General features: G+C 40.5%; 2 protein-coding genes across 3 annotated transcripts; both read right to left on the reverse strand.

Annotated features, from left to right (window-relative positions):
• Positions 1 to 1,464: 1,464 nt before the first annotated feature.
• tom1l2 (target of myb1 like 2 membrane trafficking protein) lies at positions 1,465 to 19,415 on the reverse strand. 2 transcript variants are annotated; one of them, XM_022204903.2, is made up of 15 exons: positions 19,272 to 19,415; positions 18,761 to 18,845; positions 17,948 to 18,026; positions 17,469 to 17,618; positions 16,236 to 16,370; positions 15,962 to 16,108; positions 14,668 to 14,784; positions 13,604 to 13,737; positions 13,368 to 13,419; positions 11,072 to 11,240; positions 7,466 to 7,592; positions 7,244 to 7,319; positions 6,386 to 6,445; positions 4,217 to 4,253; positions 1,465 to 4,106 (listed from the first exon to the last, which is right to left on the reverse strand). In XM_022204903.2, exons 1-15 carry the CDS (start codon positions 19,381 to 19,383, stop codon positions 3,958 to 3,960), a joined length of 1,629 nt encoding a protein of 542 aa, XP_022060595.1. In that variant the 5' UTR covers positions 19,384 to 19,415; the 3' UTR covers positions 1,465 to 3,957. The 2 variants fall into 2 exon arrangements, with proteins under 2 accessions (XP_022060595.1, XP_022060596.1); XM_022204904.2 differs by lacking the exon at positions 6,386 to 6,445.
• A 210-nt stretch (positions 19,416 to 19,625) lies between these two features.
• On the reverse strand, positions 19,626 to 25,440 carry atpaf2 (ATP synthase mitochondrial F1 complex assembly factor 2). Its single transcript, XM_051939078.1, has 8 exons — positions 25,100 to 25,440; positions 24,961 to 25,005; positions 24,557 to 24,705; positions 23,867 to 23,964; positions 21,550 to 21,630; positions 21,337 to 21,449; positions 20,968 to 21,083; positions 19,626 to 20,566 (listed from the first exon to the last, which is right to left on the reverse strand). Exons 1-8 carry the CDS (start codon positions 25,203 to 25,205, stop codon positions 20,429 to 20,431), a joined length of 846 nt encoding a protein of 281 aa, XP_051795038.1. The 5' UTR covers positions 25,206 to 25,440; the 3' UTR covers positions 19,626 to 20,428.
• Positions 25,441 to 25,465: the final 25 nt, after the last annotated feature.

A 25,465-nucleotide genomic window follows, 5' to 3' on the forward strand; every position in this document is an offset into this window, starting at 1 on the left:
CAAATGACAAGAAGTTTTACCAAACTTGGACCGCCCGGCAACAAAGATGACCCCTGTGACCTTGAAAATGAAGTCACGGTCACCAAATGCAAACTTGACCTGTGTCTTATTATGGTACACCTGTGTACCAAATATGGTGAGGCTACATCAATATTTTATCGAGTTATAGCGTGGAAACCAAAGTGTTACAGACAAACAAGCAAGCAAGATCATGCAGCTGAAAACAATACCTTCCGGAATACGGAGTTTTGCCGGGCGGTAAAAATGACAAAAGCGAGAAATAAAACAAAAATAGACAAGCAACACAAGTGAGAAAAAAAAAAAAACACACAATGACAAATGAGAAAACAACGAATAAAGCAAAACACAAAATGAGAAAAATAGGACAAAAAGCGAGACAAAAGAAAGCAACAAAACAAGACAAAATGTCAAAAAAGGAGAAAAATGACAAGAAAAACAAAAAGAGAAAAAAACTTGACAAAAAAGTTAAAGCGACAAAAAAGACAAATTACTAACTCGACGTTTTACCAAACTTGGACCGCCCGGCGACAAAGATGACCCCTGTGACCTTGGAAATGAAGTCACGGCCACCAAATGCGAACTTGAACTGTGTCTTATGATGGTCGACCTGTGTACCAAATATGGTGAGGCTACATCAATATTTTATGGAGTTATCGCGCGGAAACCAAAGTGTTACAAACACGCAAGCAAGACCATGCAGGTGAAAACAATACCTTCCGGCAAACGCAGTTTTGCCGGGCGGTAAACTACAAAAATGACACAAAACGAGACAAAAAATGACGAGAGAAATAAAATAAAAATAAACAACACAAGTGAGATAAAAAAACTCACAAAAGGATAGCAAGAAGCAAACTACGACTAAAGAAAAACACAAAATGACAAAAATAAGATAAAACCACAAGCGAGACAAAAAGGAAACCCAAAATAACAAAAGCATGAGATGAACGGAAGTCAAAAAATACAAAAACTAGACATATTACAAAAATGAGACACAAAAATGACAAAAAGAGCAAGGAGCAATAAAGTATTTTACTTTATGATCAAAACAACTTGTCATGGTCAAGAAATTATTCTAAATTTAGAGTTTTACAAATTTACAATTTGCTGTTGTCTTCTCTGTAACTTTTACACTTTACAAAGTCGTCACTTGGGCCGGATTGGACCCTCTGGTGGGTCGGTCTTGGCCTGTGGGCCGCATGTTTGACACCCCTGACTTAAGGGAATTAAGGGGAAAGGGAATACTTTTTAAGAAGTGTCTTTTTTTTAAAATACTTTTTTTGTAAATTCTTCTGAAAACAGCGTAAATAAATTAACCAAGATTTAATGCTGAAAAACAATATAAGGGGAAAATTTGAAGGAATTAAGGGAAAGAGGAATACTTTTTAATCGGCAATGTTAAGGCAACAACAACAAAAAGAACAAAAAACACAGATGCGGATCACACACTGCTAATGTTTTATTAGAGTTCATGCATAAGTCAAACAACACAAAGAGAAACGAGAGATGAGGCAACTCAGAAAAGTTAGCAGTCACACAGCACAGCCTCCCTTATCAGCATCTCTTTTCATATTATCCAGTGACGCACAAAGAAACGCATTGTTCTTCTGCAAAACAGGTCTGAGATGGCAAAGTTGTGGGTATGCTGAGATTCAGTTACAAATCACTGACAGAGCTCACACTGAAATAAACCAGGCTGATCCTGGGTGGTACCAAACAGGATAGTAACATGTATTCTTTAAACACACATTTGTAAGCTTCTTTTTTTTCCCCATTGAACTGAGATAAAACGTTTCTGCGTCACGGAACGGCTGACAAACACACACGTTTAACACTAAAACAAGGAAACAGAAGGAGAAAGGAAGTTTCCCTTTCAAAATGTGCAATGCTGATGCTTTGTCCAAAGTGTCAGACTTAAGTTCTACAGGTCTGTTTTTTTTTTTCATGTGCCTGTCAGTTTGTAAAATTCAGAGTGAGAATAAAAATACGCATCCTTCATGAGTTAAATGAGAAAGTGGGTGCAATTGTTTTACAGCTACGTACGAGTGATGAACTGCCCTCAGAAATGTCCGTATGTTTACTGTATGAACCAACAATAAGACCCACATAATCACTGAACATAACCATGACAAATAAGATACATTAGTCAGCAGCAATGTAGAAAAAAGGAATCTCTGAACTCCATAAACAAAAGCCAAAAACACACACCATTATGACAATTTCTCATTCTGTCCCTTAACATATTTCATTCCCATTTTAATCCTGCACAATAAAGTGATTTAAAATACTGATCTGAAGAAAAAAAAACCTAAGAGCGTGAAATAAATTATTTCGACGCCTCAACCAGTCCTCATTAATAATTACACCTGGCTAACTGATGTACAGTACATGCTGAAAGGTAATGCGACCGTCAAAGTGCACTCTCGTTTTAAGCTTGTTGTGATTGTGTAACGTGTTGAATCTATTATTGTCAAGAGTAAAATGTTCTCATTTGTAGCACTGCGTCTGCGGCGAGCTCATTTCTGGAAACAAATGTCGTGCCGAAAGGTCAGGCCTTTTAAGATGTCAGCGTAAAGAAATAAAGGAGAAATGCACTAAAAATAACGCTTTTAAAGTGTGATGAATTCTCCCTTAATAGAAAAAAATAAGTGAATTTTGAGTCAAAGAAAAGCAGAACCAAATTATCCAGACTTTTCCTTCCATATTCAGAAAAATAAAACACAGATTTGGTCCTCTAAGTTTCATTTTAGGACATACAGCATTCAAAAAGGAAACAAAACCTACAGTCACTGAGTAAAAACTCACCAATAACAGCATGTGTCTCTTCAGCTAGCAGTCAGACCACCTCTGAATTCTGCTCAGGGCACCACTACTACTTCCCTGTGAACTCATTCAACACAAACACTAAGAATCAGTGTTCGGCATAACGATGATTACATAAATGAGGAATAATTAGACAGCATTGTTCAGCAGATGGAATTAAAACCAACTATAGCAGCTTCGGGCTAAAAAATCTCAGCAAAAATAATCTCAAATCTGTTGTGACCGGCGAGTCGTCTGCATTTGTTTTCGAAGAAAGGCAGATCGAGAGGAAGGTATACGAACACATTTGTTGGTATTATGTGCAATGAGGCCAATCACAAAAGCTAAATTCCCTTCTCTGACATCTTTTTAAGCTTGCGTTATCGCATGTATTGTATATTCCCAGTAAGGTACATCCCTATTGTCAGAGCAAGTGGAACATAAACCCTTTTCAAAAATCTACATTAAATTACCATCTCTTTCATACATATGTAGCTTAAATATACATACAACTAATAAACTGGACATTTGTCATTTACAGATTTACAATTCAATTCAGACGGATTTGCAAAGGGACTGATACAAACACCAAAACAAGACCTTCGCAGGTGTGATCAGTGCTCCGGCCTATAATGGACATATTCTGCAATAACAGCCATAAAGCTTCTGTAAGGGCAATTTGAATAGCAAAACGATTAAATCTGGTGGTTGGAATATTTCGGAAATGGACTTCCTACTTAGGACTTTGTCATTTTTTTTAAATATATAAAACTCTACGCTGTTTTATCAGGATTAGCTGCAACATGAAGCTCTGCAGTCCACAGCAGGCTGAAGGAGATTCGTTACACATAAGAAGGGAAAAAGCAGGCTGCCTCGTCGGCTCTGACACTGGTGAGATCCATCATGTGGCGGCGTAACAAAACAGGCCATTTTTCCCCCCCTTTCTGGTGAGAAATTAACGGACAGCATTAATAATTCTCTTTTTATAAGGAGAGCATGTGCAAAACTCTTTGTAGTGTGACTCGATAGTGTCGCGATCAGTCGGAGCGGTGTCAGTGTCAGGTCAGTCTGTCCTCGGGTGATGCTGCTCAGCTGGTCGGGTCTAAGGCTGGGGATCAGAGGTCAACGGTGGGAGGTCTACATGGCAAACAAAGCGTCCTCCGGTCTGTCTGGCTTCTTGCGACTCGGGGTTCCCTGCGCCGCACCCGGGTCGCCACTTGGGGGCGACGGTAGGCCAGGGGCCATCTCAGCAGCTTTGGCTCTCTCCTCGAGGAACTTGTCGAACTCTGGACGCGTTAGGCAAAGAAAGGAAACAAAAGAAGCAGGACGGAAATGTGAATTTGTGGTTAAAATGTAGCTGAAAACAGCAGTGTGAAAGTCATGTCTGTAGCCCTACCTTCACTTGTGACGCCTTCCTCGCCTTCGTCCCCTTTCTGTTGAAAAAGAAACACCGCAATGTCACACCTGTGGGTTAACTCTGACAAACGTAACCTACTGCAAACCACCGCAAACCAAAAGTCAGATGCTGGTTCTTTCTTTGTGCCCAAAACCGCCAATTTAAACAAAACCACAGTGCCCTTTTTGTTTATTTTGTACACAATCAATTACCAATTTTTTACCAGGTTTTAATGTAAAACAAGGAGTCACTTACCTGTTGTTACCACTCACCCAAAGTTGACCAGTTCATTTTAGAGGTTAGAATATATTTGTTGATGTTTTTCAAACCAAATCAATTAACATCATCACTTAGTAATGCAACAAAGTCTCACAAGTTGGTGCGAAATGAGCATGAATTCTTGTATTTTGACCACTTAAAAATGTTTGGCTAAGATACAGTTACAGCTATTCCAGGAGTTTTGGGTTGATTTAACTTTATTTCAGCCCTCCTGACAATCGGAGGAGCAATCTGATCACCACACCGGTGATGATAAATTTGTTTGATAGTAGCAATTTAAATCTGTAACATAAAGATTATCGTGCTAGCATCTGGAGCAGCGGACAGTGTGGCCAAGCAATGCTAAACACTGTATCCATCAAGGCTAACTTTAGCTTGCATACAGATGTTAAAAAATAAAAATAGACGACCCCAACCATTTTCTCATTCAGACCCATTTAAATTTCTGTTTTTGTGCCCTTTTGTCACTACAAACTATTATTAGCATTTTGGCTAATAAGTAGTTGGACCACAGTCTCCCTTCTGTTTACATCTGCTTCACCATGACATCCTGCACACTGCTCCCCCTGGCACGATAATATTAGTAAGGTCCTGCAGTGTGCGATGTGCCAGCCCGATCTCACGAGGATTCGTGAAACTGTCACGTAATTTTTTGTTTCGGTTTCGTGCGCACCAACACGATTTCGTCATGTTTTTCGTGCCACTCACCACGAAATGCACACCAATGTATTTTAAACGGCGGACTTTTCGTGCCACTCAGAACGTATTTCAAACGAATGGGTATATTATATTTTTAAAGTAAAACCGTGGCGAATCCAACGCTATATTTTGCATGACATCGTCACTAACCATAACCCTAACCATAACCTAATCATAATCTAACCATAACCCTAACCATAACCCGGTGGTACACTTTACCAATTTGCATAGGAATTTAAAGAATGTCCGACGGCCGCAAACGCGAACACACAAGCAGTATACGCCGATGGACAGCTTAGATCGTCATGAATCCGCCGGTATAAACCACTTTCAGATCTGATTACCACAGCGGGTTTCGTTGTGAGCAACACGAAAAACATTTCGTGGTGAGCGGCACGAAAAACATGACGAAATCGTGTTGGTGCGCACAAAACCGAAACAAAAATTTACGTGACAGTTTCACGAATCCCGTGAGACCGGGTTGGATGTGCCATTATTCTCAAGTCTGCTACTGTGGGCATGTCTGTAATTACAGGGAAGAATATCTGTAAAAAGTTCTCCTTTTGTGCTTAATGCAAGCCAATTACAAAATCTATCAGGATTTTAAACTCCTGGAGCATGAGCCCAGAATTAGGCAACAGAAAAGACTAAATTAATGATATGATATTTTACACACAATACCAGTCAAAAGTTTAGACATACCTTCTCATTCAATGCTTTAAAACAAATAAATTATGCATTGTAGATTAATAATGAATAAAGCAAAGCTATAAAAGAACACATATGGAATTATGTAATAAACAAAAAAGTTTTAATCTTCAGTATTAATCCCCAATTTAGAAAATAATGCAAAAAAATAAAAAGCATTGAATGAAAAGGTGTGTTCAAACTTTTGACTGTAACGTTTCAATGCCTGACTTATACTACCTTCACATATTCGCATTCAAGACCTCATGCTCATTCTGCGACATTTGTTGTCATAAAAATGTCAGTCTGTCTCCACAACACACTGTTAGTAACTTTAAAGTGAACTATGGCATCAAAAGGTGATTAAGCAAAGAATGAGGAAATGTAATAAAACAGAAATTTGTTATTTTTAGGCTTCAAAAATCATTACAGAAGAAATAAGGGGAAAACCAGAGCGAAAAAGGAAAGAGAAGCAAGCAGAAATAAAAATCATGACGGGCTCACCACATCAGTACACAGCCACTCCTCTATGTCATCCATGACAGAGGACTGGCGTCCGACACCCTATGGGGCAGCATGAAGAGCGCCACAGGTGGCCGGAAACAAAAACAAAATCCCGCCCCAGACACAACAGAAAATAAAAAAAACGTACTTCAGTGTAAACTCAAAGGCAACTTAATGAAAGTATTTTGTAAGGGAACAAAATGAAGAAATAGAACAGAAACCAATGTGTATGGATGGTGTCATCACACACTCATGACTGGTATGATCAGGCTATGAGGGTCAAACTGCGCAGATCACTGCATGCGGATTAAGCTGAGAATGCAGTGTAATGCCGGTAAAGCAAGCAACCCTATAGCTGACATCACAGCAGAAAATTAGCTCCTTTATCCAGAAACCACAAGCTTTTTTGAACACAGAGAGCAGCCTTATTGACACAACTATATCATAGAGAGTGGTAGAGCAGGCACAGTTCTTCTTTTCATACTTTATCATTCAACATGAGTGAAAGCAATTTTAGTCACTTTTATATTAGTGCTGCAGAAAGGACAACTGCTAAGAATTAGTACCACTACTAGGGTAATTAATCAAAGAATCTAGCCAAAACTACATAAATAACTGGGATGACATGTAGATTGGAGATTCAAAATGTTCCCATTAAGCTGTAGGGTCTGTTAATGACTAAGAGTCAAAAACTACATTTATTATAGGACTCAGAAAGGAAAGCAGCATCCAGCAGCACTAGTGCGAGCACAAGAGGAGATGTCTGCCTTGCAACGCAGCACACAAATACACACTAATGATCTATGAGTAGCTATGAAAACACCTGAAATTATAGACCACATTGTCACTGAGACTCACCACTCCGGCAGCTGGCTGTAGGACATCCAGAGTGGGAGGAGCGTCAGCAGTAATGCGGCTGTCTTCTGCCTTAGTACTGAGACAAAACATACAGATGGATTGTTACTTATATTTGATAAAAACAAAAGAGAAAGGCTAAAAGCTAAGCCAAAGTTCACCCTCTTCGTTAAAATGCATGGATTGTAGCGCAGAATGAAACACGGGCCTCTAGTGCATCCTTACGTCTTGCTGGGTTCAGGGACGGCTCCAGTCCTAGTCTGAGCAAACACGTCAAAGTCATCCTGGCCAGGTGGAGGCTTACAGCTGGAGAGAGAGCTCAGAGTACTGCTCACACTGTCTGCACCCATGTCTGGAAGGGAGGGAAAACAAACAAAAAAATCACTTGAATTTCAATCTACCACACAGCACACAACAGAATCTGACTGCACACAAAGGCAATTTTATATCACACAGGGATTTGCGACCGTGTCAAAAACTGCTAAGCCATCTCTGCTGATGCTGTTGAAAAGGTCATACACAGAATCAGCAGGGGCTAAATTAAGCATCTAATAATCTGCAGTGGTTAATTGTGAATAATAAACGTATTCCCTTTTGCACTCTGAGTTCCATGAACAGTCTTAAACCACTTATATCTGGGCATAAAAGTGTTTTAACTTGACACAAAAGACGGAAGCAGACCAAAAGAGATAGCCAAGTTGTGTCCAAAGTTCAAAATACACCCATCAACACCTCGAACACTCAATAATTACGAGATCAGATAACCCTAATCCTTGAAATGTAATGAGCTCGAACGATTTCTTGGCCACCAGCAGCCAGGTGACACTTCCTAAAGACTCCCCTGGGCACCTAGCAACACCAGTGACAACAGTTTTCACATGGATGAATTTTGAGTTTAGCTTAGACTTGACCACTGGATTCACTGGTACAAATCGTGGTAGGCCACCACATAGCTGAGCTGGCAGACTGACCAAAAAAAAAAAAAAAAAAATCATGAAGTTTTCAGTGGCCATCTCCGTGTCCCTGTCATGCATGAGCATATACTGGTGTTTACATGTAATCAATCCTGACTAACCCAACACAAGCAACCTTTGGGTAGACATGCCATTCCACAAACCATCCAGCTTCCTTCACTCCAGCAGAAAACATCTGCAGTCTGGAAGAATTTAACAGTTTTAAGACCCCAAAAACATGGCTGAACATATATTGTTGTATATCATATGTACACTACCAGTCAAAACATTGGACACACCTTATCATTTAATGTTTTTTTTTATTCTCACTGAAGGTATCAAAACTATGAATGAACACATATGGAACAAGAAAAGTACTCAGAGAGTGCAGTACTCCGCCAAGGCTGCTTAGTCATTGTATGATTTTCGATGGATAAGTCCACGGAAGTGGATCTGTAGCAGAATCACAATCATGTGAACGTCAGCAGGCAGTGAATGTAGCGTTCACTTGTTGTCATAGTTACAGTAACACAGTGCCGATATCTTGCAACGATAGAGATCTTTAACAAATCCACGGATCTGGACTATAAGCCGCATCACGGCCAAAATCTAATGAGGCGGTCCCTGTGTCATTTCTGACCTTGCCTGAAAATTTAATCTAAATCTGTTAGTCTGTTTTTGAGTAACGTTGTACACAGACGGAAGGACAGATAAACAGATGGAAGGACAAACGTATGCCGATGGTCACATAACTCGGCAGCATTCTTTGGCGGAGTAATTATGTAGTAAACAAAAAGTGTGACAGAAGTCAAAACGTGTTTTATATTTCAGATTCTTCAAAATAGCCACCCTTTGCTTTGAATTGCTTTTTACACTCTTGGCATTCTCTGGATGAACTTCATGAAGTAGTCACCTGTAATGATTTTCACTTACAGGTGTGCCTTAATTTGTGGAATTTGTTGCCTTCTTAATAGGGCTGGGCCCGAATATCCCAAATAATCGTTCGCTACGGCGGTATCCGGATATTAATTTTGGTATCCGAATATCCCCCCCCCCCCGGCGGACGTTAAGGGGCGGAACGAATATTCAGATATTCGTCTTCAATAGGGCTCGAATATCCGGAGACCAGAAACCACTATTTGGGCCAGCCCTACTTCTTAATTGGGTTGGGATCATCAATTGTGTTGCACAGAAGTCAGGTTGGTACACAGTTGACAGCCCTATTTGACAACTGTTAGAATCCATATTGTGGCAAGAACCAATCAGCTAAGTAAAGAGAAACGACAGTCCATCATTACTTTAAGAACTGAAGGTCAGTCAGTCTGGAAAATTGGAAAAACTTTGAATGCATCCCCAAATGCAGTCACAGAAACCATCAAGTGCTACAACGAAAGTGCCTCAAATGAGGAGCTAAATAAAGAAAAAACATTAAATGAGAAGGTGTGTCCAAGCTTTTAACTGGTAGTGTATTTGCTAACATTCTTCCACCTGCATGACTGAGCGCTGGTACTGGCAGTAGTCAGCAGCTAGAGTCAAATGACAGCTAAGAAGTGAACACAGGCAGTATTCTAAAGGTAGTAATTTTCATGGTTACATTAACTCTGCCGAAGTGAAGACTGAAAAGGCTTGCTTTGTGATGGTTGTTTTGGTACGCTGATGTTACCACTTATATAACTAGCTGAAATGTGTCACTGATCTTATTCTTTAGTTACACATTAGCTAGGGGACATAATGGCTAAATTGTTCGGCTTAAAACACGCCTAACAACTCAGCCAGTCTTTTTGTTTCAACTACGTTAATCTATGTTTTTGTGAAAACAGCCTGAGGACTAAGTATAGTTTGAACAATGGGCAGATCCAGATGAGCTTTTTTTGTTGTACCTCCAGTCTCCTAACTTTGTAGTTAACTGTCAAACTGTTTCCTTTATCTGGTGACATGAATGAAAGTTCATAGCCAACAAACGTCCAATCTAAACAGTCCTGTCTCAATGCCAAAACACTTTTAGCACAAGCACTCAGTTTGGCTATATTGTGGAGCTAATTGGTCAGCAGGCATATTTAGCAAAGTCCCTCATGTTGGTGCGATTCAGCCAAACCTGTGTTCAGAAAAACAGCAAACTCTTAATAGTCGTAGTTAATAGGACAAAAATATACTTGAATTGCAGCTGTAGATAGTTAAAGGCGAAGTGTGCATTTCTAATCCCAAAATGCCACTTCAAAGAAGGATCTTTATGTTTTAGCTAATCTCCATGCATATACACATGCCTGAAAAAGCCTATGACATGACCATTTCTTTACATTGGGCATGTGGGTGCTGGTAAAAACATGAAGCAGCAGTTCGGTTGCTCAGTTGTAGAAAATCCTATGGAGTGGCAGCATTGGCAAAAATACCAGAGATGTCCTGAACTGCACAACAGCTTCTAGTAAAGATAGCACAGTCATCTAGATTGAATTACCCACGAGTAATCAAGAATGATGTCTTTGTTTTCTTCTGGAAGAGAGCCACATGATAGGAGTGCAACGAATCAGAGAGCAAACTTGGTGCAGTAAGGTCCAATCAGAAAGCCGGCATGACCGTGTCTTCTTTTCCGAAAGCCAAAACCTTCTTCCCATCCAGACCAAAACGAAACTTGGAGTTCTCAAATTAAAATGGAACTTTTAAAATCCTAGAGGGTTGTAAAACTCTGGAGTCTCGTGAATGGCAGGCATAAACATATCAGATGTTAAGACACTTTGAAATAAAAATGCATCTAAATATGATCATTTTTTTCTTCAAAATTACAGACTCCAACTTCAACATATTGCCTTTAAAAAAAGAATGTGAATTGTATTATTTCAAAGTGAACATTTGTCTCATTTCTGAAGTAGTCAGTACATACCTAGACCAGCCAGGCGGGAAGCCAAGGTGGCCGGGGAGGAGGGTCTTCCAGCAGGGGCTGTGATGGCTTGGGGCAAGCTGCTTGGGGCTGCGTTCGGCATATTGCTGACCACCGCTGGGGAACCCGGGCCGAGGTCTATGAGGTTGTCCTCTGTAGCCTCACTAAGGACCTGATGAATGAGGAGTGATTACACAATTTAGCCCTCACTTTATGTCGGAGCAAAGAGGATGAATTAGGGTTTCAGGCTCATGAGGAGCAAAACAAATCCTTTTGTGGGAAGCTAAGGAAAGGCAGGGTTATACAGTATTCCGTTCCTTGATTGTGTTTGCAAAAAATACAGGAGAAAAAAAAACAACATTTGTGGGCTAAGATTTAAAAAAAAAAATGAAGGCATGGTGCATTAACAAGAGTAAGCAGACTCTTGAAAAACTTGCTGGGTAGCTTCAGGAGAGCATGAAAATGTCTGTGACTGAAGATAGCAGGTCATCAAACTCACTTTCTGGAACACTGTTTCTTAAGAGGATCCATAATTATAACTTTTATTTTATACATATTTAGGTTTCAAATGTATTCTGGCCAAATTTTGTGTGTTATGAGTTCTGATAGACACATCTTAATGTTGGTTATCCATAAAGACAAAACAATCCCCTTAAGAAGGCAGAAATAGAGCAGGGAGGGAGGAGGGAATCCAATCATTGTGCTCTGTACGAGTCAGTTCTATCAAGACTATTTTGCAAATCTCAAACCTTGACAGTTTCAGATAATGCAAAACACAACAGTGGTTTGAGGCACTTGTTTATTTCAGTGCCATCTTCAGCTTTGTCTCACTGTCCACCATCTCCAAGTTCATCATATCATTTCTGTTGGGGGCTGCAGAGTCAAAACATGCCATATGGGGTGACAGATACTGGTGGAGGCTGGGCCCATATTATTTAGCCATGTTTCAACAGTTGCTGTGGGCGGGGGCACTGCTCATTTAGGGACAATATTTTTCATACTTGCCTGCCTCAGCTAGCCACAGAAACAGAAGAACAGAAAAGAACAGAAAGGAAGAGACAGTGAATACCGTTAGCATGCCTGTGCAGGGACACAATGTAATGGCATGATAACTATGGACGACATACCACGCCTAAACAACTGGAAACCCAATGAGGAGGTGATACAGAGTATCCTCGCCTTATTGCTTTTTATCAGATGCTTTCCAATGTTTATGGCCTGCTAAGTATATACAGAAGTGAAGCGGAAACAACAGGAAACTGAGACAGCCACAGCAGCAATCCTGTAATGCACAGGATTCATCAAGCGAGCAGCAGTAAACAAAGCAAATGTAGCTCTTTTCGGCACAACAAATGAAACTTGATCCACAGCAGTGTAGCTCTCATGTGTCAAACTGATATTAAAAAAAGGTATATACAAGTAGCATAAAACTCTGAATGACAATGACTGTTACATGATGCGCTGCTGTCTGGTATTTTGGCTGCTGATGACAAGAGCCCCCATCTGGAGCGCACCGCTAAGCCCGCTCCAAAGCTGTGACTGAGCTGTTAATTAGATTTTATTCTGGAGTGGCTCATGCAAGTGCATCTATAAACACAGTCAGCCCAGCTCCACCACACAAATGCAGTGACTTTTCTTTACATTCACAGTCAATGTTTCCCCCTGCTGGACAGAACCTAAATGCAACAGGCCTGTGGTGACTGCTTCGTACAAAGAAATGAATAAGATGAAAAACACAGACGCTACCAGTCAAAAGTATGGACACACATTCTCATTTAATGCCTTTTATTTATTTGCATTATTTTCTACATTTTAGCTTAAAACTGAACATGAATACTTTTTTACTCACAACACAATTCCATATGTATTATTTTATAGTTTTGATGTCTTCAGTATTAATCTACAATGTAGAAAATAACTAAAGCAAAAATCACTGAATGAGAAGGTGTGCCCAAACTTTTGAGTGGTAGTGCATTTTCCTTCCATTTTAAGAGGACGACAAATACGTAGATGTCTTTGCTGGGTTTCCATTTAATTTGGCATGTACAGCTGGTAAACAGCAGACAGGTAATAAAGACAGCACTTGAAAGACTCTGTAAAGCTGGACTGGTAAACAAATGGAACATGCAGGTCCACACCAACACACTGAAAAGTGTAAGAGAACGTGAAAACACGAGCAAGAAGATCAACACTATGACACATAAAAACCAGCTCAGAGATTCACTGGGAAAATCCTGGAATATTAAGCGTGATGTAAACACTGGGTGTTTCACCACTAGAGGTAACGATGTTGACTCACCCCATTGTTGACACTCTGAGCTGAGGACCTGCCAGACCTAAACCTCTCATACCTGAAGCAACAAAGAGACAACAGGATAGAAATGAACAAAAACTCTTTGTTTACCTATGCAAATCTGTGCAAAGGCACAATACTGTCAGTGCACGGATGAGCTTGAATGCGTGCTCTTTCTATCATCCACAAACGGCGTTCTATGAGCATTTGTGCAATCTGTGTGTTCGCTAGTGTTTCCTAACCTTTCGTAGCGGAGGAAAATGTTGTTGAGGTCGTCATTGACATGCAGGAGCTCCTCAGTCACCGCCTCGTTAGAAACACAGGAGATGAGCTCCACTATCCTCTGCTGCATGGCTCTACAAGTCCTGTTCAGCTCCTAAACGATATACAAATACACACAGTACATAAACACAAAAAAAGCACAGACATGAATGCACAGTGCTCTCAGCTTAATGCTCTCTTAATGGACTGTAGAGGCCTGTTAAAATGAAATAGTCTTTCACATTTACACACACTTCAGAGTGTAGAAACACAGAAAAGCTGCAATCAGACAGCAGGTAAAAGTGGCATTCACAAATCCTATCGCATGTGATGTTTCATTCTGATTAGGGTTGCTTCCATATGCGGTCCTAAAGCAGACAAGTGTGACCTTTTGCAATGCGACCTCAGTCTTAACAGTCATATAAAAAAATGCATGAGTCATTTTTTGTCATTCTAGATCAACATTTGTCACAATTCTACGCTGGCGGCACTCACTCAGCGAATTGAACAAACAGATGACTTTGCACTACCAAACAGGCTGGACAACATGTGGTTGCCAGCCACTGTACGCTAACTTATGAACGCTTTCTCGGGGAGATGGGCCACCTGAACCAAGAGTCTTGTAGAGAGGCACTGACTGATGTTAATAAAAGTAGCTATTGACATCTTAAAATTTAGAATAGGGTCTGTTTCAGTGAAGTCAGTCATGGAAGGCATTAAAACATCTGCATACAGAGGTAGCAACAACTGCTCCACAGATAAAATTTGGCCTCGCTTTCTCCTCATCCTTCCACTGCACATCATCTAATCAAGGAAACACTGCCTTCAATAGCCCCCATGTTTCATTCGGTGCATCAGTGTGCTGCATGTAAAGTCTCTGTTCTTGTTCTTTTGTGCGTCCAGTTCAATTAGGGACAGTGACCAATTCACAGTGGAATCTGATATTATTGAAAGTATTGAGCGGCCAGAAAACAAAGCACTAAGGTTTGCCGTGTGACTGTAGCCATAGAGACCGATAAGACACACTCAGAAAGAGGTCTCTTGCCTGTAGCAGCTCATAGTCTGAAGCGTCCTCTTGTCCAGGCACCATCTCAGTTAACATCTCTGACATCACCTTAGTGTTCCCACGGACAATGTCCAACTCACTGCGTAGCCGGCAAATCTGGATGACATGGAGGTAAATTCTGTTTGTTGTTATGAACATGGTGTGAAGAAACAATTCAGTCAGTAATACTGCTTATGATGGTGATTCGCTTCCAAAGGTACATATATACCAACAGGAGGTATTACTAAACTCAACAAAACAGCTACAAATATACACTACTGTTCAAAAATTTGTGGTCACTTAGAAATGTCCTTATTTTTGAAAGAAAAGCAGTTTTTGTCAAAGAAGATAACATTCAGTTAATCAAAAATACAGTCTTAAATGTTTATTCTAGCTAGAAAAGACTGATTTTTGATGGAATATCTCTATAGGGGTACAGAGGAACATTTCCAGCAACCATCACTCCTGTGTTCTAATGCTACATTGTGTTAGCTAACGGGGTTCAAAGGCTAACTGATGATTAGAAAACCCTTGTGCAGTTATGTTAGCACGTGAATAAAAGTGTGAGTTTTCATGGAAAGCATGAAAATGTAATGCAAACTGTTGAACAGTAGTGTACATTACTGTGGTCAAGTATGACTATAAATTATGTTATTCTCTAGTAAATGCACAATGATTGTCAACCTCAGTCAGCTGGAACACATTGCATGCACTGAACAGCACATGTTGGGATTGAAAATGTGTCCAAAAAGAGTGAGCAAATGATCCAAAAGGTTAAAAGTGATGAACGAGCTGAAATAGGTGGCAATAAAGAATGAACTGGTAAAGGTTGTTTTTTCGATTAACGTTTGAAGAGTTTGTTAAAAGTCAAAAAAAAAAAAGGTTACAATGTCTAGTTTTAGCTAGTACAAGTAAACAACATTTATCACTTTCACATAGTGAAAAGAGTTAAATTACACGTAGTTGTAATTCATTCATAAGGACGTATTTGGAACAGAAAGTGGTGCTTGAAGTGAACTGAGCTCTGAGAGTACTCCAGACAAACAAAGTTGGAACTGCCGTAAACTCATTTCATATCAAGCATGTTTGCAGCAGTGGGTTCACAGTGTAGAGTTTTTAATTACTCTGTTTGGACAGATAAGCACAACACTATTTGCCTTGCATGGCACCACAAAATAAATATAAAATGGCAGAAGTTGGTCGTCTTTGTGGGAGAATTACATGCTGTTGCAAGGTGAATACAGATCTAAGCCAGCTGTTCAGTTTCGGTGTGATTAGGGCAATACTGCTGTACCTGTTCAGGTGTAGGATTGATGGATCCAGAGGCATGAATATTGGGAACCTGAGGGGTGGTGTAGGCTGGTGGGACAGAGTGTGGTGTGGGCTGAGTAACGGTGCTGTACTTATGTAGGGTGGCGTCTCCCTCTGGAGCAGATGCCGACTGAAAACAACAGAGACGGAGATGACATCTTCACAAACAAATTTTTCGGGGAAGATACTTACAATACGCTTGATCTTTGCACACAGACTCAGCACATATTTCGGCTGCTTATTAGGAAGATTCCTACCCGCTGTGGTGTGTGTATAGGCGACAGGGTCTCCAGTTCCGACATGGGGAACTCTATGCCTTTCCTCTTTAGCTCCTCATAGATTTGAACCACGCCTGTGAGGTCAGGACTGCTCCTGAATGCATCAGCCCATGCCTGGAGAACGCAAAGTCAGACAAGGGTTAAAAGAAAGCAGAGTGAAAAAAGACACACTGGGTAAAGGGAGGGCTGACACAGCAAACAAAGCAAGTGATGTGAGAATGGTAAAAGGAGCCGGTTCTCTGATGATTTTTGTTTGTTTGGGTTGAATACATTCCATAAGCAAACCACAATGCTCAATGCCTGACCGGGCCATTACAACAGTTTTAAAACAAGTGCACAAGGCCTTTGAGGTAGTTCTTGATCCAAAAGGGCTTGACTTTAAACTGCGAGCCAGTGCGATCTAAATTCAATTTTCCTCAACTCACTTCCTCTGGTTAAACCACATCTAAAAGCAACATAAGCCAATGCCAAACCATTATTCACTGAAGCTGGTAAAAGTTTGGCTAGAATATATCAGCTTAGAATGACTTTAAACCTTAATGTTGCTAGGGCTAGTAAATGGTCCCACATGCTAACTTTAATCAACTCGAAGGTGCACTCATTAACATCTGAGAAACGAGACAGGTGATTAGAGATTTGCACACCACAACCACGGTCTGTTGGTAGCATGCATCTCGCAAAAACAAATGCCAACAATGCTCCAGCTGTTGTGCGATGGGAGTTCTAGTCCATAAGTTTTCCCACACCGTTTTCCCAGCTGAGCCTCCTGTCACAAACTTGTTTGTCTAAATAGTAGACAAACAGGAGACACTTATTCTCTCCCTCAGAGCTACTATATGCCCCTTCTGGATCTATGCAGTAAGCTGTGGTCACATGGTGTCCCTGGTGGAAATAAGAGCAGCACACATGAACCAGTTATCTGAGCTGTGACAGGTAACTAGAGCTGCTCCTGGTAGAAGCCCTGGAGACAGTGTGGCGTACCTGAGGCGCTGCCAGGGGATGACAGGCCACCTCCCGGACTGCAGCACAGCCACGCATAATGTAATAAACACCTACGCCACACACCTCACCTCTCACTAACTGACTCAATCAGAAATGCTTGGCGTCTCCCACAAGAATGTAAATTATTACAGAAGAAAATGCATCAACAGAGAAGAAAAATATGTGTGGACAAACCTAGACCAACTACATTCAATGATACCGTTATCTTACCTGAATCAGGGCGAGCACTTTATCTTGAACGATTGTGGGCGGGTTGTTTTTAGGAGAGATGATTTTAACAAGCACGCCATCCACAAAGTCCCTGCTAGTCACTAAAGCATGAAAACGATGACCGCAGTTCTTCACACACGTCTCCAGAACCTGATCGACAACAAGAAAATACTTTCAGGACATGCTAAAGCCTTGAGAACAGTGAGTCAAATCCTCTCACAGGCAAGTTGACAGTTAAACAACCCAAATATAGAATAGGCAGAAAATTTGAGACTGAAAATTAGAAATGCTAATTAGGTGATACGATCAAGTGATCTGGAGTGATTTGCTCCATATTATGTGAGAGAAAACACACACATTACCTCTCTATTTCTATTCATCTCATTGTTAGATTAGAAGCAGTGTATATTAATTATATTGATAGCGTTGTTGCTCGTAAAAACAGTGCAGCTCCTCTACTCCCCCCTACTTTAACTCACCGTTAAAGCCAGCATCACTTCCCTATAGTTCCTGTTGCCATTGAGTCTCTTCTTGACTGCTCTAATGGCATCTTTTGGCCTGCACATAAACACAAAGGCAAAAACGCACATGAGACAAACAAGGTCAGACTAGCACAATACACCCATAGCTTTTATACAACTAGTAAGACACAGGGAATACAGCAAACTAACTGTAGAGAAGGTAATAGCTGAAAGGTTTAGGTGACACTGTCAGACAACTGCAAGAATTGGGAAGTTAAATATCCCAAAGGCACGTCAATGATTCCTTGACTTTTCACAATCTCAGAACTGGTAATACCTGGTCTAGTGTAAGGCACCAAAAATTAACTTTCTCTTACTACTTCTAACAGATTAAATTAGTGTTAGGGCAGTGGCTGTGTGATGTCCTCGCATTCCCTGTCGATGATAAACAAGTAAGGGTCAGACCTCTTTTTATAGCCTACTGATATAAAAGCACATCATTCCAGGCTAGACCCACCTAAGCCAGTTTACGAGCCACTAATCAAACATGACTTGGACTTCACACACCAGCCTTAAACATACAGTACAAGGTTATTGGAACAATGAGATAAGCAATGGGGCCTTGCATGAAGCCACCTTGCACAGGCTGGGAAAGATTTCTTCTCTTACTAGGGCAAAGATAAGGAATAAAAGGATAAGAGTGACCCTATTTCCATGTCTTACTGCGGCTAGTCATTATGTAAAACGCAGAGAGACACTGAATTAAACCAGTGCACACAGAAGAATCAATCTACATATATGGCTATTCATTGATTTTCTATGGGTACTCACCCATCTTCTGTTTCATTGATGATGTCACATATTTCCATGTTGAGGGTCCAGTCTTCACTTTGCAGGGAGCCATCAGTGGCTCTCTCTGAGACACACAAGTAGTAAATTTAAAAAAAAAAACACGACATCTTAATAAAGCACAGCAGCCCAATTATGTGACGATGACTGGAGGTTAGCTGTTAGCGAACTTAGCTATTAGTCACCCTCTAAGACAGAAGTAAATGTGTTCACTAATCGTTTAAGCACTGACACAACATCTGAAATTGGCACAAAAAAAACAGTCATTGAGTTAGTTAAGACTCATTTTAGCACAGTGACAGTAGATGTTACCGTAACTACTAGTTAGCTAGGCGGCTAACGGTGGCTTTCCAGCTGTAGACAACTCATTCAGGGACGTTAGCATGCTAACGGTAGCAAACCCGTAAACGACTATAGCTCAAAATAGACACACTCCCAGAGCACAAACGCATATCGGTCCGCGATGTCGTCTCCTAAATCTTTAGCTACGTACCAATGCAATGCCCCACTGGAGTACTGTAAGGATTTCCCAAAAGGAACTCCATCTTGCTCGACAACAAACAAGTCAGTCCATGGGATGATAACGATGATACATGAGGAAACATCCATTAAGTCCCACCCACACACGAACGTAATTGGTCAAAAACAACTGACCTTTAGCGTGATTGGACAGTTTGGACACCCATCATAGGAGCAAGGCGATTGTAAATAAAGGCAACCAAACGTTGGAGCAATAAAATTCAAATTGATATTTCATGTTTGTGGCATTAATTTTTGGTATCATATAAGTCCGAGACTCAAAAAAAATAAATACATAAGACAAAAAAAAAATTAGACATCTTTGAAATTACCTGTGACTCTTATGCGTTTTATTTCAATATGAACTCTGCTTCCATATTCTACCTTTCGCCAGTTGAAATGATAACCACAGTCAGATAATACCATTATTTTTTTTAGCCTTGATCCACGTAAACTGTAAAAGCAACAGAACTCCACTGGATGAGGATACTCCCCATTTTTCTGCTGGAATTCTATTTTTTCTAAAGAGTTAGAAAAAAGGAACAAGCTTTCCAGGTACAGCCTTCTGTCTTTCTCCACATTTCCGCTGAAAAAATACCATCAAACACACAGCAGGGTTGATTAACTACAAGAAAAATAACCTGAACATTAATGTATCACATAATACAAGTAGATACTTCTCACATGCACTGTGCCTTTACCAAACACTAAACAGTTAATATGAATAGGTTAGAGTGCTTTTAGGAAACACAAGCACTCTGCAATATTCAAATGCTGCTTACAGGAAAAACACAGGCATGAGAATTAACATTCCATCACCAAACAGACAACAACATCATCCAGCCAGTGTTCAAAATGTCACGAGTGACTGAGAACTGTCTGGAAACTCTGTGAGGAGTGTCATACTTGGCAGCTGCGACACATAAACATTGTAAAAAGACAGCCAATGTGTTTTACTGGAGTGAAATGACTCTACAACAGATCATTGGCAGAGCAGCTGTCACTGCTAAATACAACAACTGGGATGTGTGGTGTTTGTCTGAACGGCTATAGAAGCGTTCATACAAGTCAGGTGGTTGGGGTATTATTCTCAGTTTGAGGGCAGATTTCCTTTGTCTTCTCAGTTTTCTCTCAGTCCTGCAGAAGTTTGCGTTTGACAGTTGAACTCTCGGAAGAGAGGTGGACAAAAAGAGCTCCAGCAGCCGTCCGCGCCCTCAATTCATACATGTCATAGTCATGGGCCCACTCCACATTTCCCCAGCGTCGTATCTGTTAAGGAAAAGAAAACATGTTAGGGGAAAAACTGGAAATAACTTAAGACAGTCTACTGGAACACACACATATCAGATATTTGCAGAATTCTGCAAAGCAAACAATAAAAACTAGGGCTCAGAAAAGCAAAGTCAGCCTCTAAGTGTACATAGTGTGCTGCCAAGTTCGTTTTAATGGGAAACACTATGACAACAGAAGAGGGTGCTGTTTCTCTGGAGCAAATGAAACAAACTTTTGGAGTTTCTGACAATGAAAAATGCAGGACAATGGCAGTTTTTTAGGCTCATTAGTGAAATCAGAACAAACATTGACTGGAGAAGCAAAGAATCTCCTTGCAAAAGTGTTTAATATAAAACAATAAGTGCTAAAAATGTGGCGGAAAAATGCTCTCTGCCTACCTGGTATTCTTCCTCTAGTCTGGATAACAGCACAGCCTGTTCCACACTCAGATGTCTGTCAATCATCCCCAGCGACAGCACAACAGACTTCAGCTGGGTGATCACATATTCAAGCCCTGCACAAAGAGCAATCATGCAAATGTAAAGCTCTGTAATAGCGAAATTACTGTCAATCACAAAACTGATTACTCACACTTTAGCATTAAATATTACAGGTATTCTACGTGCCTGATCATCTTGCCTTCTCATCAGTTCTTGGGCTATTTACAGCTACCACACATGTGAAACAAATCTCTAGCACCACAGATACAGGCATACTATATCGAAATCGAGGTCCATTTCAACTGAGATCAGGTAAGGACAACCTACCTGTCAAAGACCAAAAATTGTAAGAAGTGAGGTGTTGCCGGAACGTATCTTTGGTCGCCTCAGGAATCTCAGGACCCAAAATACTGGATGAGGAGCCAATAGTGACATTATATCTGCAATACAGTTGTGGGAGATAATTCACATCATTTGGGGGCTTTAGTGGCAGTCTGTGTGCCTTGACTATGACAAAAACTGCTGCTTTTTTTTTTTTACCTATTTTCAATCCAGTGTAGCACAGGGTCCCACTCATTCTTCTGTAGTTCAACCAAAGCGTGGGGCTCATCTACTCTGTAACTACACAAAACATAAATTGTACTTAGATGATAGCCACAATAACAGCACAAAACTGGCAGTAACAACATTTTAGCAATGTAGGTAGGTAGGAGACATGTAAATATGTCTGCAAATAGCCAATAACTTAGAAATTCAAAATCTCCTTTTCATGCAGCCTGTTGTTAGCCTAGCCGCGCTAGACAACCCACGGCAACAAATTTAATTCTCTGCCAGGGTGGGTCTAGTTACCCTCCATAAAGCTCGAGGCTGGATGCTCCTAAAACTGGCCGGACCAATCACCATGAAGTGTAGAGTCAGAAGGCGGGCATAATGAAGTGAAGAGAGAGGCGCGACGATTCTGACAGAAACAACCGGCGCACAATAAACAGTTATCTTTCGACTCGGCTTTGGCAACAGCCCTTAAAGATTTGAAGCTAAAATTCAACTTGAAAGATAAACAAAGGACGGCACTGAAGTGTTTCATTGAGAAGAAAGTGGTATTTGGACTTATGCCAACGGGATATGGCAAATCCTTAATATACCAGTTGGCTCCGCTGGTTGCGAAGCTAATGGGACTTAGCCACAATCCGCCGGTGCTCTCGGAACTACGTCAGCCTATTCGTTGCACTGATTGGTTGTATACCTACCCAATTGCTGCAGAGGGATTTGAAAGACAACCTTTTAGCCCGCCTCCCTCCCTTTCGAGCGGTCCTAGACCCTTGCGTCTTCAGAAGATGGGTCTAGCGCGGCTAGGCTAGCCTGTTGTGCCTTTGTTTCTCATTTCATTCATCTTTATTTATACAGGTATTCTCATTGAGACACGGGGTCTCATTCTCAAGAAAGAGCTGTCCTCAAATAGCATGACAAACAACACTGAGTCACTGACAAACAACACTAAGGGACCTGTGTGTAAAATACGGAGAGCAAACGGGCATGGAAATAGTCACAGAAACAAAACCAGTTAAGACTCCAGTGCTTTGTGTTAGACATCACGCCTCTAGTCCCAGTACTCCGACTTTTTAAAATTCAATGTGTGCAATCAAATGAAGGTTGTCTTATTGAAATAACAGCACATTATCTGTGTTTAAACAGGTTTAAGGAGACAAATTTCTGAAATGCGGAATGGGAATGGCATTCAAGCACAGGAAAAAATGCCAAATATAATCAGTTAATATCAATCTTTTGGTGTTGTTTTGTGTTGATGTCTTCCACCACTATGACTTGCAACTGAAAAAGTGTCACTTAAGCCTCAAGCGACCAAGCTATTTTAGTGACTAAAATGACCGACTGGGGTCATTTATGACCCCACTATATTTTACACAGGAATGTCTACTTTAGTGCCTCTTTTTGTGCTTTCTTACCTATTCCACTCCACTGCATTTTAAGATGGATTTTAATCATTTTTGACTCAGAGCTAAAGTAAAACCATATGAACAATATGATGCATTGTAAGAACGCAATAACATTTATTTAGACACGCTTTGTCTGCCACTTCTTTTAAAACTTTATTCCTTTTGTTTCCTTAATAGTAAATCAAAAGTACATAAAAACAGAATCTACACAAACATCTTGTCTGTATGTGCGCAATGTAACATACAGAGAGGTATTTAGATTAGGGGCGGCTGTGGCTCAGGTGGCAGAGCCGTTCGTCCAATGCAAGACACTTTACCCACCTTACCTCCAGTGCTGCCACTTACACTGGTGTATGAATGTGTATGCTGTGTAATGTTGGTGGTGGTCAGAGGGGTTGTAGGAGTGGACTGGCAGCCAGTGAGTCTGCCCCAGGGCAGCTGTGGCTAAAAATGTAGGTCTACCAGCTATAGTGCACTGCAAAACACTGAAATATAGCGATTAGAGGTAAAAATAAATAAATAAAACTAAGGCCTACAATAGTGAAAAACCTATACATCTTTTTAGGGTCATAAGTGACCCCAGACAAGTTTCCATTATCCTTGTCACACCAGTTGGCCGATCTCTACAAAAAACTATGAGCAGCTGTAGGACAAGTAGATTGACAAATTCATGGTAGGAAACATTTTTCAGATAAAAGATATAAAAACGGCAACTATAATTATATGGCTGGGGTCATAAATGAACCCACTCGGTCGCTTGAGGGTAAACATTGATTACGCTGACTGATAATCCCCATTAAGGAAATATTTATAGAAACATGCTCTGGCTATATATATGAATGTGTGAAACATGAAATGAATAACAATTATCAATTAACAGCATTAAAAGTAAATAGGTGCTATACCAGACGGTGTCAGTCTCCAAAAACTTCAGAGCAGCATTGATCATTTGGTCCTTGTCGCGTTGGGTGGGATTGTCCAAAGCTGTGTTGCACAGAGTAGTCTGCAGGAAGAGAAGATATTACTAGTTCTGTCAGCTCAACTTCTAGTTCAGTACCGCAAACGAGCAGTGAAGTTTGTTGACAATCACTTCACAGTTAGTTTGAGAGTCAATAGTGCATCTGGGTTACAGCACTTTCTTGACTTATTGTCTGGAAGAAGAGGAAGAAGAGGAAAAATAGTGAAGTTGTCATTTCAGTTTGTATACATTATGTTGTTTTCTAGCGTATCAAGGTAGGAGTATAAGATGAAACCAAAAAATGTGTAACTGAAAATACACAACACATCATCAAAGCACTGTAAAGTTCTGAATCTGCTTCTGAATTACTGCGGTCTCAGATTTTCTATTAAAAAATGGCTTGCAGAAGTGGTGAAACACCTCATCTTGTTAGTTCGAAGAGGACTGTTTAAAAAATAGTCCCTTATTCCTGTCTTTATTTCCGATTGCCTAAATAATCTAGTATTACATTTGGTGAAACCATATGTGTCTTGTAATGTTAGCAGAATTGCCATTTGTTTGAGGTGAGGCCCTCAGGTGCCATCACTATAAAACAGAGTGAGAAACACTGACTCTATAGTCAGGTCAAATGTCGTACCATGTGCATAGTGTAGAACTTGAGTGTTTCCCTTTGAGCATCCCACTCGGTCGCCACAGCGATGGCCAGGGCTTCATTTGGCACTGTGAACAGCTTTCCTCCTGGAGTTTTCAGCTTCCTTCGGTCGAGGTTTATCTCAAATAAGCCACCTATATAAAACATTTTTTTAAACATTTAAACAGTAAGATAATATTTTTTGCGCTAATATGGAGGTTGAAAAAAATGTATTAATTTGAATTAAATGTGCTCTTATTTCTAATAAGCAAAACCAATTTCATAGTGAAGAATATTATCTTGCCCTTGTGTTGAGTAACAAAAAACATCTGACACAAAACTTGTATTCTCCAACACACACATCTACCATACTTGATTATATTTGATTCATAATTATACGGGATACTCACCTTCACCTTGGGATATGCTGACATCTTCATAAAACTTCTTTCTCTCTGGTTAACAGAACGACATCACATCAAGCAACAGGGATAGATTATATTGTGTGCAGAACACAGAGGTTTCATCCACATTGTTTATTTATCTTACCTGCTGCGGCTGTGGAGTATTTTAAAGCACATCTTTGGTGCTGCCTTCCTGGACAGACTTTACTGAGAGAGAGGGCATTCCCAAGTCTAACAATACTTCTAAACATAGTGGAGATCAAGACAAGATGTTTTTAAGCAAAGCTAATCCAAAAGAGACGCGTCCCGTGAAGCTACCCGTTTCTGACAGTTCCTCAGTTACCTCTACTGCATTATACGAGGGAATATTTTTTCCTACTAGCATCAGTTTTTGTTTAAACTGCGCTGCTTAACTGTATAAAGTCGCTATTTACTGCCTCACATTTCTTTCTCATCTTTTGCATAGCAGCTCCGACGTTCAAAAGCACGCGTGTGACCTTCTCTGCTTGAC

The sequence above is a fragment of the Acanthochromis polyacanthus genome, chromosome 19 (assembly GCF_021347895.1).
Source record: "Acanthochromis polyacanthus isolate Apoly-LR-REF ecotype Palm Island chromosome 19, KAUST_Apoly_ChrSc, whole genome shotgun sequence".
NCBI classification, from domain to species: Eukaryota; Metazoa; Chordata; class Actinopteri; family Pomacentridae; genus Acanthochromis; species Acanthochromis polyacanthus.

Excerpts from the sequence above, each read along its gene's own strand:
- tom1l2 (XM_022204903.2), bottom strand. The coding sequence starts at position 19,383 with ATGTTTCCTCATGTATCATCGTTATCATCCCATGGACTGACTTGTTTG. Across the intron at positions 18,027-18,760 it reads ATCAATGAAACAGAAGATGG|GCCAAAAGATGCCATTAGAG; the intron begins GTGAGTACCCAT and ends GTTTATGTGCAG. Across the intron at positions 16,371-17,468 it reads AAGTGCTCGCCCTGATTCAG|GCATGGGCTGATGCATTCAG; the intron begins GTAAGATAACGG and ends TGCGTTCTCCAG.
- atpaf2 (XM_051939078.1), bottom strand. The coding sequence starts at position 25,205 with ATGTTTAGAAGTATTGTTAGACTTGGGAATGCCCTCTCTCTCAGTAAA. Across the intron at positions 21,450-21,549 it reads CTACACTGGATTGAAAATAG|ATATAATGTCACTATTGGCT; the intron begins GTAAAAAAAAAA and ends ACTGTATTGCAG. Across the intron at positions 21,084-21,336 it reads CAATTTTTGGTCTTTGACAG|GGCTTGAATATGTGATCACC; the intron begins GTAGGTTGTCCT and ends CTCTTTGTGCAG.